Genomic DNA, 14,764 nt, shown 5'->3' with positions numbered 1-14,764 from the left:
AAAGAGTCGCAGGCAACTTACTGGCAACAATATTGTTGTGGTTAGTCAGACTGTTTTTCGCCTTTTTAATACACACAAGAATTTTCAGAGCAGACTGGGTCTTTGTCAGCCGAGCCCTGCTTTGTGTTTACTAGTGCAGTGCCCGTTCAAAACATGCCTGTTCAGAACGGGCTGAATGCTTGGCCTGTGGTGTTGCTGCTGACAGCTGACAGCTTTCTCGAGAAACACTCATACAAACAACTTCACGCTGGCCACTGCGCCTCCTTGGGTCCTGAGCAATACACCTGCCCATGGCATAGCTGCGTCACACACCCAAGTCGCAGCTACTTACGGTCAGAAACACCAGAGAAATACACTCTGGTTCACGAGACAAAACAGACGCACCCAGGTCGTGGCTAATTGCGGTCAGAAACACTGGTGAAATACACTTAGCGGAGGTCATTTCCAAATAGGTGTATTAGTGGCTTGCTTTGACATAACCACTGTGGATATAAAGTAGAGCATGGATTTAATGAGTTGAGGTATTTTGCCGACAGTAATGTTCTAAGTTAGTCGGGCAAATTTACACAATTTGAGTTGCAATGACAGAGTGGTGCTGTTCCGGTAGGCTATCAGCTCGTGATCATTGACTCCAGGGAAGTAAAGAATAGTTGGATTGTAATGTTATCTAGTATTCATTTAGCGTTAGCAGGCTATATCCAGAATCCAGCAACGAAAGTGAGCATTCTGTCCGCTGCAGACGATATGCTCGTCTAAGTGTCGAGGAAGAGCACAGTCCTCCTACAACTATGTTTTGCCGCTTGGGTGAGATTCCACAAATGTGCAATGCACCACTGTGCCGTTTTCTCTGACTTTCTATTCTGTTTTGCAATGAAAATACTAAGAAAATGAAACTATATCGCTTCCCTTTGTCTTCTGGTACAGTGTGGGGACCACAGTTTATAATTCAAAGAAAACCGCGAGTGAAGAGTTGTGAGCGCAAAGGAAACACATATGCCCTTTCCCTGGTAGCTCAGACAGAAAATAATAAAGTTGTTAGGCTGGCGTCACAGGGAGATTTGACCTACGGTGATGGCAGGATCACCTCTGCAGAAAGAAGAGAGATCTTTCAAATACATGTATATGGATATGTCCTTCTCATGTTTTCAAATGCATCTGCAGGCAATATGAAATAGATATCGGACATGGAGTAAATCAAACCAACCATTTAGTTTAATAGACTGTTAATTTACTTGGTCTGGCCTCTTGTGTGTCCCTCAGTGCAGAAAAGGAGAATTTATTGGGACTATCATCATCATATACTGTACTAACTCACTATACCACCATGGTAGATGGAGACTGTCTGTTTTTTGTCCTACAGCAAATTTAGATTATGAATATCATATTATTTGATATATAATGAGTCTGTGGGCCTTGATTTCAGGGTCCAGGCTAGGGTATCACAAAGAATTTAGATTTTCTTTCATTACATGAAAGATTTATTGTTGCGATATTTGGAGTCAGGAAGCAGTGGTAACACTAAACAGAAACCTATAAAAGAGCTTTTACATCATGATTAACCAGAAGATGACAAAGAGCTAGTACTCCCTGAATTTTTCTTAACCAAATGAAAACCACCTGTGCACTTAATACCTAATATCCTTTGGAAAGGATCACACAGTGTAAGTCTAGAGTATGGGGACACATACAATTGATACACACAGATATAAAGTGTGTTTTAATACATTGTAACTGAAATACTCTTTAACTTGATGAAGAACTGATCTCAGGTCTTCTCATTCATCAAGTGTGTGAAGCACATTCTTTCAAAAGTAACATTCAATAAAGCAAAGCTCATATTTCCTCAAATGCACAGCAATCTGGGGGAAATGGTCCTCTAGTGCTTCTGGTTAGTGTTTTGTCTCAATAAAGGTTCACATTAGACTTCTGCTCAAGCACATGCCCAACCCCCCCAAAACACCACTCTGGTTTCTCCATCAGATATTCTACACAGTCCACCTTATAGAAACCTATAATTTATACGATGCATGCTCTTTTGGTTTAGGTAACTAGTAATGTGTACATATTAAATTTCATTTATTACTGTTTTTAAAATTTTTTGAGCAATTTAATATCAGAAAAAAGTAGTAAAATTAGCAAACACAGAAGAAGAGCATGTTTGTTCAAGTTGTGCTTAAGTTTAATCATCTTTGTTATTCGTTATATTGTCTTGATAACAGATAATAAACTGAAGCCAAATATGTTCACTGTATCTGCACAATGGGGTGAGGTCATGCTCTGTTTCTGTAACTTTGTTTTCTAAGTCTTGATAAGATTCATATTTACACATGCTCTAAAAAGCATCAAACATTTAAAGTTTTTTTTTGTTACCTAAGGCACACTTGCAAATGGAAACAATAAAAACCATGCGAGTGTAACAAACACAACACAGACTTCAGCTGCTGTACATAAGCAAACTACTAATTTAATGACAAGAAAAAGATCTCATGAAAATCATAATTAGGTAGGATGGTGAATCCTATTCAGCTTCCCAGTGTATTATGCATGGCCGCCTCATTAATTACTTATTTAATCTCATTTCATTGCATCGGGTTGGATGCACTTTTGTTCTGGCTGAAATTAATTCTTCTGGCAAAGCGGCCCGTCACACACTTAGCTTTAATCTTGATTAAACTCGATCTGTTTATTATTTCTTCCACGGACTTTCAGCACGACTAAAGGAGCCAAGCTCTGTGGTTTCCCCTCTAATCCATGGTCAAATGTCACTAAAATAGCCATCACAGAAAAATGACTAAGACCACAACCTTGTGATGTGGACAGCATCTAACCTCAAAGTAAAATTGCATATTTAGCCACCAACTGCACCTTGCTTTTTTCACTCACTTTTTGACTCACAGGAGCAGTCAAGATGCGCTCAACCAGTGAGGATGAGACACTGAACTCTATATGTATTGGACAGTCTTGTGCATGGAAAAAATACATGAAAAATTCATTGAAAGTGTGAAAGGACCTTGGGTAAAATGAATGCAAATGTGGAGCAAAATCTGAGCTTGAAACCAAAGTTGTACTTTTGTATGGAACTCAAGTGCTGAAATGAGCAACAGATGCTCCTCTGATGTTTTGATGCAATTTATCCACCATACAATACCTAATCTGCTTGTTGTTGTTTTAAAGCCATACACAAATGCATCAGGTTGACATTTTTACATTTAGTTTCAGTACATCAGTTCATCTTTCATCGTTTATCAAATTCGACAATTCCGTCAAGTGAATATTTTGTCTGAGTAGTATGCTGTCAACAGGATATTTGACAATCCATTGTCTTGTCAACAGGCACTGTTTCTCTCATCTTTTTTTTTTTTTTTTTTTTACATATTTGCACAACATTAATAAACAAAGGATATTTGAAATAAAATGAATTTATTGTTTTCTTTGCTTAAAAAAACACAAACCGTGACACACTACACAGATAGTTCTGTTGATAATATGAAACAGCTACATGCTATCTAAGAAGAGAAATGCAACTCCAATATATCTACATTTTAGTAGTCTGCTTAGACACCTCTTATGACTCCATATCTTGGTCTTTTTACTTAATTTCATGCAATATTTAAACATTATTTTGTGTACAACGTGCTGTTTAACTCACATAAGCAACATTAAAACATGTAAGGGACAGATAATACAGATGATGGTTTTCCCTGCAGATATAAAGCTGTAGGCTGTTCTGACTTAGCAAAAAAAAATCAATGTCATCTGACTTTGTGATTGTGTGTCCATGTGAATGTACGAACGTGTGGATTGGCACATGTGTGTGTGTGTGTGTGTGTGTGTGTGCATGTGTGAATTTGCCTCCTCTGCTCTGCTGTCACAGTAATAATGAGTAGCTGCCAGCGCTGGAGCTCATTCTACTTGGTGATATAGCAGTTCACAGACTGAGAGTGGGGAGACATAACTAGGTTGCATGGGGGGGAAAAGGTTTAGCCAGCAAAAATATTGAACTGTGACAGGGATGACACTGACCCAACTTCTTTCTCCAAAAGTTTTAGTATTCCTAATCAGCACAAACAGAAAAACACTGTCAGTATATTCATACTGACTAAATACTGTCACTATATGTGGATAATAATATTTTATCATAAATCATATGACTTTATTTTGTTTTGCCAAGGGTGTGTCCATTTTTAAATTATGTTTCTTTAATGATGATAACAACAAAGATCAATAAACCTACAAAACAACAAACTGTGAATGAAAGCAAGATGATCAGTTGCATGCATTCACCCCACTTATGTCAACTGTTCCTTCACATTAAATAGGATTTGTTGACACAGCGGGGCCACTCTGTTGTTCTCTTGTCCCTAACTTCTAAATGCAAAGTGACAAGGCGTTAATAACTTTCAGAGCTTTCAGTGATTGACTATAAAGCATGGTTTACAGCTCCAACAGTATTAGAGATAAAAGCTGAGCTCCATTTGGGAGTTGACTGGAGATGTAGGCGACGCTTCTTTAAAGAGTCACAAGATGTGAGGAAATGTTATGGGCATTGTCTCTTCTCTAAACTTAGATAAAAAATACCCCCAGGATGTTTCTTGACTTCCAACATCTGAAGGAAAAAATGTGTCTGTTTGATAGCTTCCTTATGATGTTGTTGATTTGTTGAGGTTGTTTTGTCAAAGCTATTACATGTAGGTGAGGTGAGCTGCACAAATGCACCCAATAGCCTGAAGGTATAAACAACTGTATATGATAAACATATATCCTATTTTTGATAGATTTGCCCCTAATATCCAGTGCTAGCTACCCTTAACAATGACAAATTGTGTTCTTGAAATTCACCTTCAATCTCATTGTTCATGTAAAAATGAGTCTGTATGTGCTGTATTCTTCTTTTCCAAAAGAATGTTAAAGGTTATATGGATAACATTTTTTACGGATAATTAAAAAAAAACATCCACAGAGCTTTTAGAAAGGTGCCAAATAAAAAGATGTCCTTTCCTACAAATAATTATGATTGTGAATTAATCTTTTTAAAAATGTTGACGGGTTCAAAATTAATGTTTTATTTATCTCTGTGGAAGATATCTGACATTTGATTCCCTCTTCTAACAAGGCTTGTGAGCCAATAGTATAATGATGTTGGTATCACATGGTATCTCTGAGTCATCAGTGATGAAGTTGCCAGTTAGTGTGGAAAAAAACAGATAAATGGCATCTAGTGGCTGGTTGTTATCAATGTTATCAATTTTTCAATTGAATTGAATACATTTTTATCATGATTATTGCTTGATTTATTTATTTTTTATTAGCCTATTAGGTTATTTTCTCTCTATTTTCTATTTATCTTTCTTGCCTTATGGAAACGCCACTCCATTTCACATGAGCATTGGCTCTAAGTTTGTTGAGTTAGTTTTGACAGTGAATTAAGAATGAGTCTTCTTGATATTTGCATAACAGATGGGTGTTCATGGGATGCATTGGTGTCAAGTACTTTGCCAAACTATGTCTAACATTATTCATAGATACATACAAATTGTGTATTTTACATTACTGTTATTATTTCATGTAATATGTTGCCTGGGGAATGCCACTTTTCAAGCCCTTGGAGGGTATTTAGGCAATTCTCTTTCACATCCCCTTGCAAATTATATATTGTATCTTTTTAATTTTTCAATAAAGAAACAAACAATTGTACCTTTAATATTTTAAAAATATAGAATGTACATAACTGTTTTGGCATATAAAATCTGTGATGCTTAACATTTCATAGCTCCACTCCAGCCTGTTTAAAACCACGGAAATGTTTGTTCATGTGCATATTGCGACAGATCCAAACTTTTGGACACTTTCTAGACTTTCACAAACTTTATCACAGCATTCCAAATTATTTAAACCCATGTAGCAACTCTGGAGCACTGCAAGTGCTGTTACTGAATTACACTTCCCTTTTGCATAGGATGGTGGCACCAAAGTTCAGCAATAATCTGTCCTGCCTCTCTGCAGTCGGTGTGGCTCCTCGAGGCAGCAGCAGCAGCAGCAGCAGCAGCGCTGGAGAGAAGAAGAGAGGAGCAGGAGGTTGCTCTCAGTCCGTCACGTGTTGAATACATTAAATTAGGAGAGGGACGTCCACACCGATCTGCCCAACACACTGTTTGGTTCCAGTCAGCGTGCTGCAGCAGTCTGGAGACAACACACACGCACACGCACACACACATACGCACACATACACAGACAGACAGTGGATGCCGATAAGTTGATAAGGTCTACTAGAAGAGGACGACAGCAAAGTTTTACCAGGCGCAAGTTTGCAATTAGACTTTGAATCGTTTCGTCTGGGAGGAGATCGGAAAGAACTAAAAAAAGGACTTTGGCAAAGAAATAAATTGCGTCCAACGAGGAGGGATCTCTAACCTACAACCACTGGCAAAGGAAACATGAAGTCCTGAAATGGATGTAACTTTCACTTTGGACTTCATAAGGGAATACTGAGAAGAATCTGGATATCTGGATACTCGGCTTGTCTTCTCTTAAAAACAGCAGAGCAACAGATGAATGTGAGTATCCATCACAGCATGTCACACATCTCCTCACTCCACAAGTAACCTGATGCCATGGAGTTGTCCATCAGTGCAGGTCATCCATAATAACCTCACTTTAATGTTAAACACACTTTACAACTCACTGGCTGATCTCCTGCCTGCGCTGGATACTTTCTAGTGGATGACTTACGATGTTGTTAGGCAACGTTTTTCTTTTGGTGTGTTAGTTTCCAGCTTTCATCCTCAATCTTTTCCATTCAATCTTTACTGCTCTCCGTTGATAAAGGATATTATCTAAGTTCGAGCATGAAATGTTCTTTCACTTGTGCATCTAATAGGACTTTGCCGTGATTTTTTACTGTACAGTATTGCACAGAACAGGCGCAGCTTGTGCGCATACTTTGAAGTATGTTAACTCACAGGTCGCACTTTTTTTAACCCCTCTGAGACATTCCTCTCAAATTGGTCAACCTATGGAGTTATTTCATTGTCCTCCTAGTGCTGCTGCTGCTGCTGCTGCGCCTTTGTGCCTCCCGGTTCCTCCAGAGGAACACATACCAAATGATTGTCCACATGTCGCCCACAGTTCTTGTGTTGGCAGACTCGTGTTCATTGACCGTGAATAGGTGTTCCTTTCCCTCAATTAATACATGAATTAAGTCTCCACTGGGTTCCATCAGCGCGCACTTTAGTTGTGAGTGTGATGGTTGCCATGGTGCTCTGCGTAATTATGCAGCCTCTTTTTGACTTTAGACACAAGGAGTGCAGGCTCCTCCTCTCTTTATTACTCCCCACCAGTCATCAGTTTGAGGAGCAGTCCTGCTTTTGGTTTCATTTGAGTGACACTTCTACAATTGTTAAGTTAAGAAATGTTCAGTTACATTGCTGCTGCCAGACAACTGAATATTTAATACTTATTATAATAATTATGGCTAATTGACCAGAACCATATCCTTACAACTAAAGTTTTTTATATTATTATTTAATTGTCAGTGTTTTTCATCCATCTACCCATCTATGAAATTATCCATCCATATGCATATTTTTTGGGCAAATTTAACATTTTTGTAATAATTGCCATCTAAAGCCTTATTCTAATGTGTGCCACTTTTAAGGCTGGGTTGAGTTATAAATCATAACTCACAGAGAAAACAAACAAAAAAGCAGCGCTGATGGATAAAACCACCGAAATGTGGACCTCCACGGCTTTTATAACAATCCAAGGATTATGTCATAAACCTCTAGTGCAGTGCATGAAGTAATCATTTCACTAGTCTCAAAACTTTGTAGCTTGCATATGCTGTTGATGAAGCTAGAGTTCCAGACTCCTAAAAAGGAATGAAAAGCATAAGATATGTTTCTCCCAGGACAGCCACACCAACACCACCCAGGGAGTTTCTTGCTGCCTTATATTTCTTAAAATTGCTTGGCTGCAGTCACTGCGGTTTTACACATCTCCTTGCAGTGTCGTCATCAGTGAAATAAGTCAAAGTCTACATCAACCGTGGCGTTTGAGGGTGCCGTGCCAGAAGGCGATGATTTCTTTTTTTTCATCATTTGTGAGCGATAAATAATCAACATCAATGCTGAAAGCAGGAAACCCTCAAAGTTTTTAATAGAAATATTTATGACTGTCCACATATGAGGTGAACTTTGACCTTAGATTTAGTAATGTTGTCCAAACTCTCCTTGCACCCCTGCTACTGTAACTTGATGCACATGTGTTTTTAATGATGCAACCACTAGTACCCCCATCGCAATATCACATGGTGTCATCTTCAAAGACATAAGGTGTGTGTTTTTTTTATCTGGAACATCTTACACAAACAGCTGAACCAACCCATGCTGCTCTTGCTGTGGGAAAGAGATGATCCTTCTTGTCACGGAGCCTCGGAAACTTTCAGCTTATCGTGAAAAAGGAGCCGGTGTGTTTTCCTAATACCGTGTTTGTTATGGCCAGGATGTGCATGTGTATCTGATGGTTTTCCCTGGCTTTTTTACATGCCGAGGGACTGACGTTTCAAAGACTAATGCAGGGCACAGAAACGCTGCACTTGTGAGAGGCAATAGTCTGGCAACCATTCAGGGCTTTTTAGTTTGCTTTGTGCTAAGCCTGTCATCCTCATGTCCAGTCAATCTGCAGTTCTGTCTGTGGTTTCCATTATGGCTCCATTGAGCCTCAGGCAGCCTGGCATGTTCTCGAAACCTCAGAAGTTTTCTTTGAGTTAACTGGAATCATGACATGGAATTAGGAGCTCATTTTACATAGCCTGCTACTATTGGCCCTCTTGGCCTGTCGGTGTTGAAAATTGTTTGGTTGTGTTAATTAAAGTAGTGCAGCTGAAGTACTGTATTAGGAGTCATGTTTTTGATGAATTGGGATGGATTTAACCAGTGTTTTGGTTGTATCCCTGTAGATCAAATGTTCTGGTTAGATCAGGAAAAGCACTAAATTTAATTAACAAGATTCACAAGAGAGAGAAAATATCGTATACGATTGTAGTTTAAGATATTAGCTTAAGATAAGTATTTGAGGATTATTCAATATCCCCAAGATATGTCTTCTCAGATGAAATGATATGACTTAACCAGTTTGATCTGTGGCAAATCCACTGTATTATTATGATGTTTAACAGTATCTTTGAGAGGTTTGGTGTTCTTCTCTGTAATGTAGGTATTGGCTCATGGAGGGAGACAGCAGTGTTTAGTCAGATGTATTGTCTATTGTGGGTTTTGCCAAACCAAAGGCCTGCTTTTCTTGATCTTGTAGTGAAAAAAAGACATATAATACTCCTCAGAAAACTGAAAAGCACAAAATAAATAAGCAAATGAATTTTCAGCTATCATGAAGAATGAATATCTGACACATTTTGCCAAACAGGATTTAGCCCACAGTGGAGAGGTAGGAAAAAATGCAGCCCAGATGTGGCCAGCATTCACTGTTGCCAGGGATTTTGATGCTGATTCCAGTCATGCTAGCAGAATGATGTTGACTGCATTCAAACAGAGGTTTCATTCTGCATGTAAATCCTAGAAACCTTGGATTTGGTTGGTTGACTTGGAAGATTCAAATGAAAGTGGGTCAATGCTACAGTTATTGCTAACAATGAGATGCCGTGTTACACACGTGTCGGTTTTAGAAAAAAAATAACCTCAATGAAGCTTTTGGGATGTGCAAATACAATATTTTGAGAGACTTTGCTGCAGGTACATGGGGGTTAATACTCCACCAGTTGCATCATCTTAACAAGACTCTTCACTGAGGTTTAACTACCAGCAGGAGGGACTCACCATGATCTTGGACAATGATGCAAGGAAAACATCTGAAACCAAGCCACAATGGGATTGGCTTACTAAATGCAACAGCTCTCAACCTCAGCTGCTATTTTGAATTGTTTTTTTCCGGATTGTTTTCCCTGAAGCCCTACGCATGTTACCTTTTATATCCTGCCTGCTAACTGGCCACTTACTTTCAGACACACAACTCTCAGTGATGGAGGCCTGGGTGGGTGGGTGACAGTAATTGTCATATATTTGGTCAACGTCTTAGCTTTAAAGTGCAGACATTTCTCTTTTAACTTCATACCGACTCTTTTAAAACCATATGTCCTTTTTAGCCCGATATTGTGCAATTAGCCTACCCGACTGTGTCTGCTATATCCATTAGGCTGCTCTACTCTGCAGAGGTCCTTCACTGTAGCTCAACCAGAAAGTGCATTATTTCAGTTGTGGCATTTGGACAAAGATTCTGGCCTTGAAAAGCTATCCTTTTTGCTTTGGAGGAAGCTTTGTAAAAGTGCATCCCCAGTGTTGCAGTAAAGTAAATCAATACAGAGGCTTTATAGTTCAAGTCCTGTCAAGATTTTCAGGCTGTCATGGATGTGCTTATGTTTTAGCCAAAAACAGCACTCACAAAGCAACATAAAATATGGTGGTGAATGTGCAGTGCTTGCCTTAAAGGCCCTGTCATTTGCAATTATTATAATCTTTTAAAAGTAATATGAATTAGAGATGAATGTAGCAAATTGATCCAGAGTTAATTTGTATGCCTAAACTTTAACCAACTAGTAACACAGAAAATATGTTAACAGCATTGATTTTCATGTGATATTTTAAAACAAGTAATGATCCGAGGTTTCTCACGCGCACACTAAATTGAATTCAAACCAATTAGGCCTAATGGCGTTAAAGTCAGCATCTTCAGTGTTGCGGGCTCTGAATCACGACAGACTGAAATTAGCTCGGGATCTTATGTGCTTATGGCCAACTTCCAAAAAGCCCTCAATTACAATGCTGCAGAGCCAGAAAAAGGGAGAGAGGTAGACTGCGTGGAGCCCTTCAACTCCGCTGTGCTGCTCTGTCACTCAAACACACTGTCACCACCAAGGCTGAGACAGATCGCCACACTGCCTTCATGGACACATGGGAGGCATTTAGCGCACACACACGCACGCACGCACGCACGCACGCACGCACGCACGCACGCACGCGCACACACACACACACACACACACACACACACACACACAGATGTTTTGTGAAAGTTTCCTTGCAGGTATCAGTTAAACCACTGGGGGGAGCCTCGAAGTGCTTTCACTAGACACTCAATTCCTCAGCATTTAATATGGTATAATGTGCCTCTGTATATATTTCCTCAAAATTAAATCTAAATTTACTTTTCAAACAAGTCAAAGTAGTTATAAATTACACAAGTTTAGACAGAACCACAGACAATTGGAAGCTGTTCTCTTTATTCAATGAAAAAGACACAATAATTTCCTGTCTGCCAGACACTTGGTGGTTTTGGATTATTCTGCAGATGGTGACAGTCTTGTTGAAAAATGTCCACATTGCTCCAAAGTGTCTCTCAGTCTCAATTACAGATCCTAGTCTGCAGTGGTGTGGGTCCATTGCCAGAGTGTGCCTTATTGTTTATGCAAATAATTCTAACACCCTTGCTACTTTTTAAATATCAATATTTGAATATTTCCCCCCTTGATTCAACACTTGGTTTTGAATTTGATTTTCAGAAGTACTGAAAGATAGATATATTTGCTTGGGGGAGACTTATATATTTTTAAATGGTTCTTGGATGAGCTAAATGTGGTAGCATGCATTGATATTAAATCCTGGACTTGCACGAGAGGGTAGTGCTATGGTGAACACACTGGGTAGCGATTCCTGCATCTTTTTAATTAGAGTTGACTAGCCACAGCCAAAGACTCCCTGTCCGAGGTAGTACACTGCAGCCTGTGGCTTTGATGTTTCTTTAGCAAAGGAGAGCTTTCTGGTATGTAAGAGGAACAAGGTGTTGACTTATTAGGTGAATGAATGAAGAAGTGTAGGAAAATGATATGTGCAGGGTGTATTGTATGTGCTGTGGTTGGGAACAGAGCCCATAAAACATATGGGGAAGTGTTTAAGGCGTATACTTATTTTTCTTAAACTAACTTACTCTGTATTTCGACACAGAATTAATACACCTTTTCTTAGTTTCTGCTGTTGTCAGGTTTTGATATTGCTCAGCTTTCCCTCTTTGTGTGTCTCCAGGTTTAAAAAGAAGGAGCCAAAATGAAGACAGCTGCCAAGGGTTTTGGGAAGTCTATAATGGACCCTTCGCATCGTGAGGGTTGGTGGAGCAGAAGGATAGTGTTAATGGTGTATGTGGCCTTGGAGCTTGTAACAGTCCATTCACCCGTGGTCCTGGGCACTCTTGAGCTACAGCTAGACGAGGAGCAGCCAGCCGGCACAATCGTAGGTGACATCAGTGCGGGACTTCCTCCTGGCATCACAGCATCCCTGTACTTCATCTCAGACCATGAGGGCACAGGCGTGGGTAGCGATTTGGACATAGATGAGAGCACGGGCATTATTAAAACCGCCAAAGTTCTGGACAGGGAACTGAGGGATAGGTACAACTTCATTGCAGTCACCATGACAGGTGTGACCGTGGAGGTGACCATCAAGGTGAATGACATAAATGACCAAGCCCCGACGTTCCCGAGAAAGAGGGCCTCGTTTAAAATCCCTGAGCAGACGGCCATCGGCACCAGGTTTCCTCTTGAGCCAGCTGTTGATGCTGATAAAGGCCAGCTTACAACACAGGGTTACCTTATCAAGGATGGAAATGTTGGCCAGGCATTCACCTTGGAGACCAGGAGGGGAAGCAATGAGGTTCTCTATCTGGACTTGGCGGTCAATGCCATTCTAGACAGAGAGAAAAGATCCACCTATACCTTATCTCTGGAGGCCTTTGATGGTGGTTCCCCCAAAAGGACTGATCGGATGACATTAGATATTACTGTACAAGACATTAATGACAACGCTCCCGTTTTCAACCAGAGCCGCTACCATGCCATAATATCTGAGAACCTTCAGCCAGGAAGCAACATCCTGCAGGTGTTTGCCACCGACGCTGATGAAGGAGACAATGGGATGGTGCTGTATGAAATCAACAGGAGGCAGAGCGACCCGGACCGCTACTTTGTCATTGACTCTCGCACTGGCATCATCACGCTCAACAAACCGCTGGACTTCGAGATGAGAAGAGTCCACGAGCTGGTGGTTCAGGCGCAAGACAATGCAACGCACCCAGAGGTGACCAACGCCTTCGTCACCATCCACGTCAGAGACTACAACGACAACCAGCCCACCATGACCATCATCTTTCTCAGTGAGGATGGATCTCCCAGAATCTCCGAGGGTGCACTGCCAGGCCAGTATGTAGCCAGGATCTCAGTCACTGACCCAGACTATGGGGAGTACGCCAACGTCAACGTGTCGCTAGAGGGAGGAGACGGAAAGTTTGCCCTGACCACTAAGGACAGCATCATCTATCTGATCTGTGTGGACCAGATTCTGGACCGGGAGGAGAGAGACACCTACGAGCTGAGGGTGATGGCAACAGACTCGGGCACTCCTCCTCTCAGGGCCGAGTCCTCCTTCATCATCCAGGTGGTTGACATCAATGACAACCCTCCTCTGTTTGACCAGCCAGTGTACAGGCAGGTGATCCCTGAAGTGGTGTTTCCAGGGAGCTTTGTGTTACAGGTGACAGCTAGAGACAAAGACCAGGGGCCCAACGGGGACATTAAATACAGCATCCTGCAAGACCATGGTGCCTACTCAAACTGGTTCAGTATAGACTCCGTTACGGGGATTATCACCACTCTCTCCCAGCTGGATTATGAAAAGAACCCCAATCCCAGTATAACTGTGGTGGCCACAGATGGGGGGAAACCACCCCTGTCCTCCACTGCCGTGGTGAACATTGTGCTCCAGGATATAAATGACAATGAACCTGTTTTTGAGAGAAACTTCTACAATGTGTCCATCAAGGAGAACACAGCTCCAGGGACCTGCATTCTTGAGGTAGGACACTTTCTTGCATATCTAGTTCATTATAAGTTTGTGAATTGATTGATTATGTTAACACACTCCCACACTTTAACGCTGAACTCATGCAAGAGTCTGAACTCAACTTGGGGGCAATTGCGAAGAGCATAACAAATGGAAATTCATTAGATAAATAGAGGAGAAATTTGTCAGACTTTGCTGATTCCTTTCATTCCTTTATGAAGAGTTATTTTTAATAGTAAAGCTGTTTAAATTGGAGTGCCTTAGTGAGGATTTACCTGCGGTTTTAGGCCAAGATGATCTCCTCTTTGGCTGTCCTCCCCTTCACCTCTCAAAAGGTTTCCAGGGTAACAGAGGCAGTGTAAAGTCCTCTGTCAGCCCAGGCACAAAGGGGGTTTTCACATATTCACAGGCAGAGACAAATTCAGGGCTTTATCCAAAGAAATAGATGTCACTTCACTCTCAAAAGGCACCTTAATTAGGCTAGTTGAGCGTGAGAAAAAATGGCTATAGACGACAAGATGAATTAAAGTTCAGACAAATTACAGCACCCCCAGTGACTGCAGCCCTGTGTCATTAAAACGTATTGTTTTCTCTAGTTGTTTTTGGCCATCTTATTAAAAAGACACCGCTTACAAAAAGAGAGCTCATCAGTTGTTTAAATCATTCAAGTGATCCCTCAAGTCAGAAAGCTTTTTTTTTCTTTTTACAAGTATAGACTTTCATACAATTCTCACAAGTGTCTGCAGTAGTATTGCATGGATCAAGGAGTTGGACGCAGAGTGCAGTCCAGACAGAGGGCCTAGCAGACGGGATCTTGGCCCAGGGTTTGGCCTTGGGAGAGGGAGGGGTGAAGGGAGACGCAGGCC

General features: G+C 40.8%; 1 protein-coding gene across 1 annotated transcript in view; it reads left to right on the top strand.

Annotated features, from left to right (window-relative positions):
• Nucleotides 1–6,059: 6,059 nt before the first annotated feature.
• Nucleotides 6,060–14,764, top strand: part of LOC141770621 (protocadherin-16-like) — an 89,557-nt gene continuing 80,852 nt past the window's right edge. Inside the window, exons 1-2 of the mRNA XM_074640337.1 lie at nucleotides 6,060–6,554; nucleotides 12,090–13,910. Coding sequence (XP_074496438.1) covers nucleotides 12,111–13,910 — 1,800 coding nt within the window. The 5' untranslated portion in view covers nucleotides 6,060–6,554; nucleotides 12,090–12,110. The remainder of the gene's footprint in view (nucleotides 6,555–12,089; nucleotides 13,911–14,764) is intronic.

The sequence above is a fragment of the Sebastes fasciatus genome, chromosome 7 (assembly GCF_043250625.1).
Source record: "Sebastes fasciatus isolate fSebFas1 chromosome 7, fSebFas1.pri, whole genome shotgun sequence".
In the NCBI taxonomy this organism is placed as follows: Eukaryota; Metazoa; Chordata; class Actinopteri; order Perciformes; family Sebastidae; genus Sebastes; species Sebastes fasciatus.
This window is presented reverse-complemented; position numbering and strand designations above follow the sequence as displayed.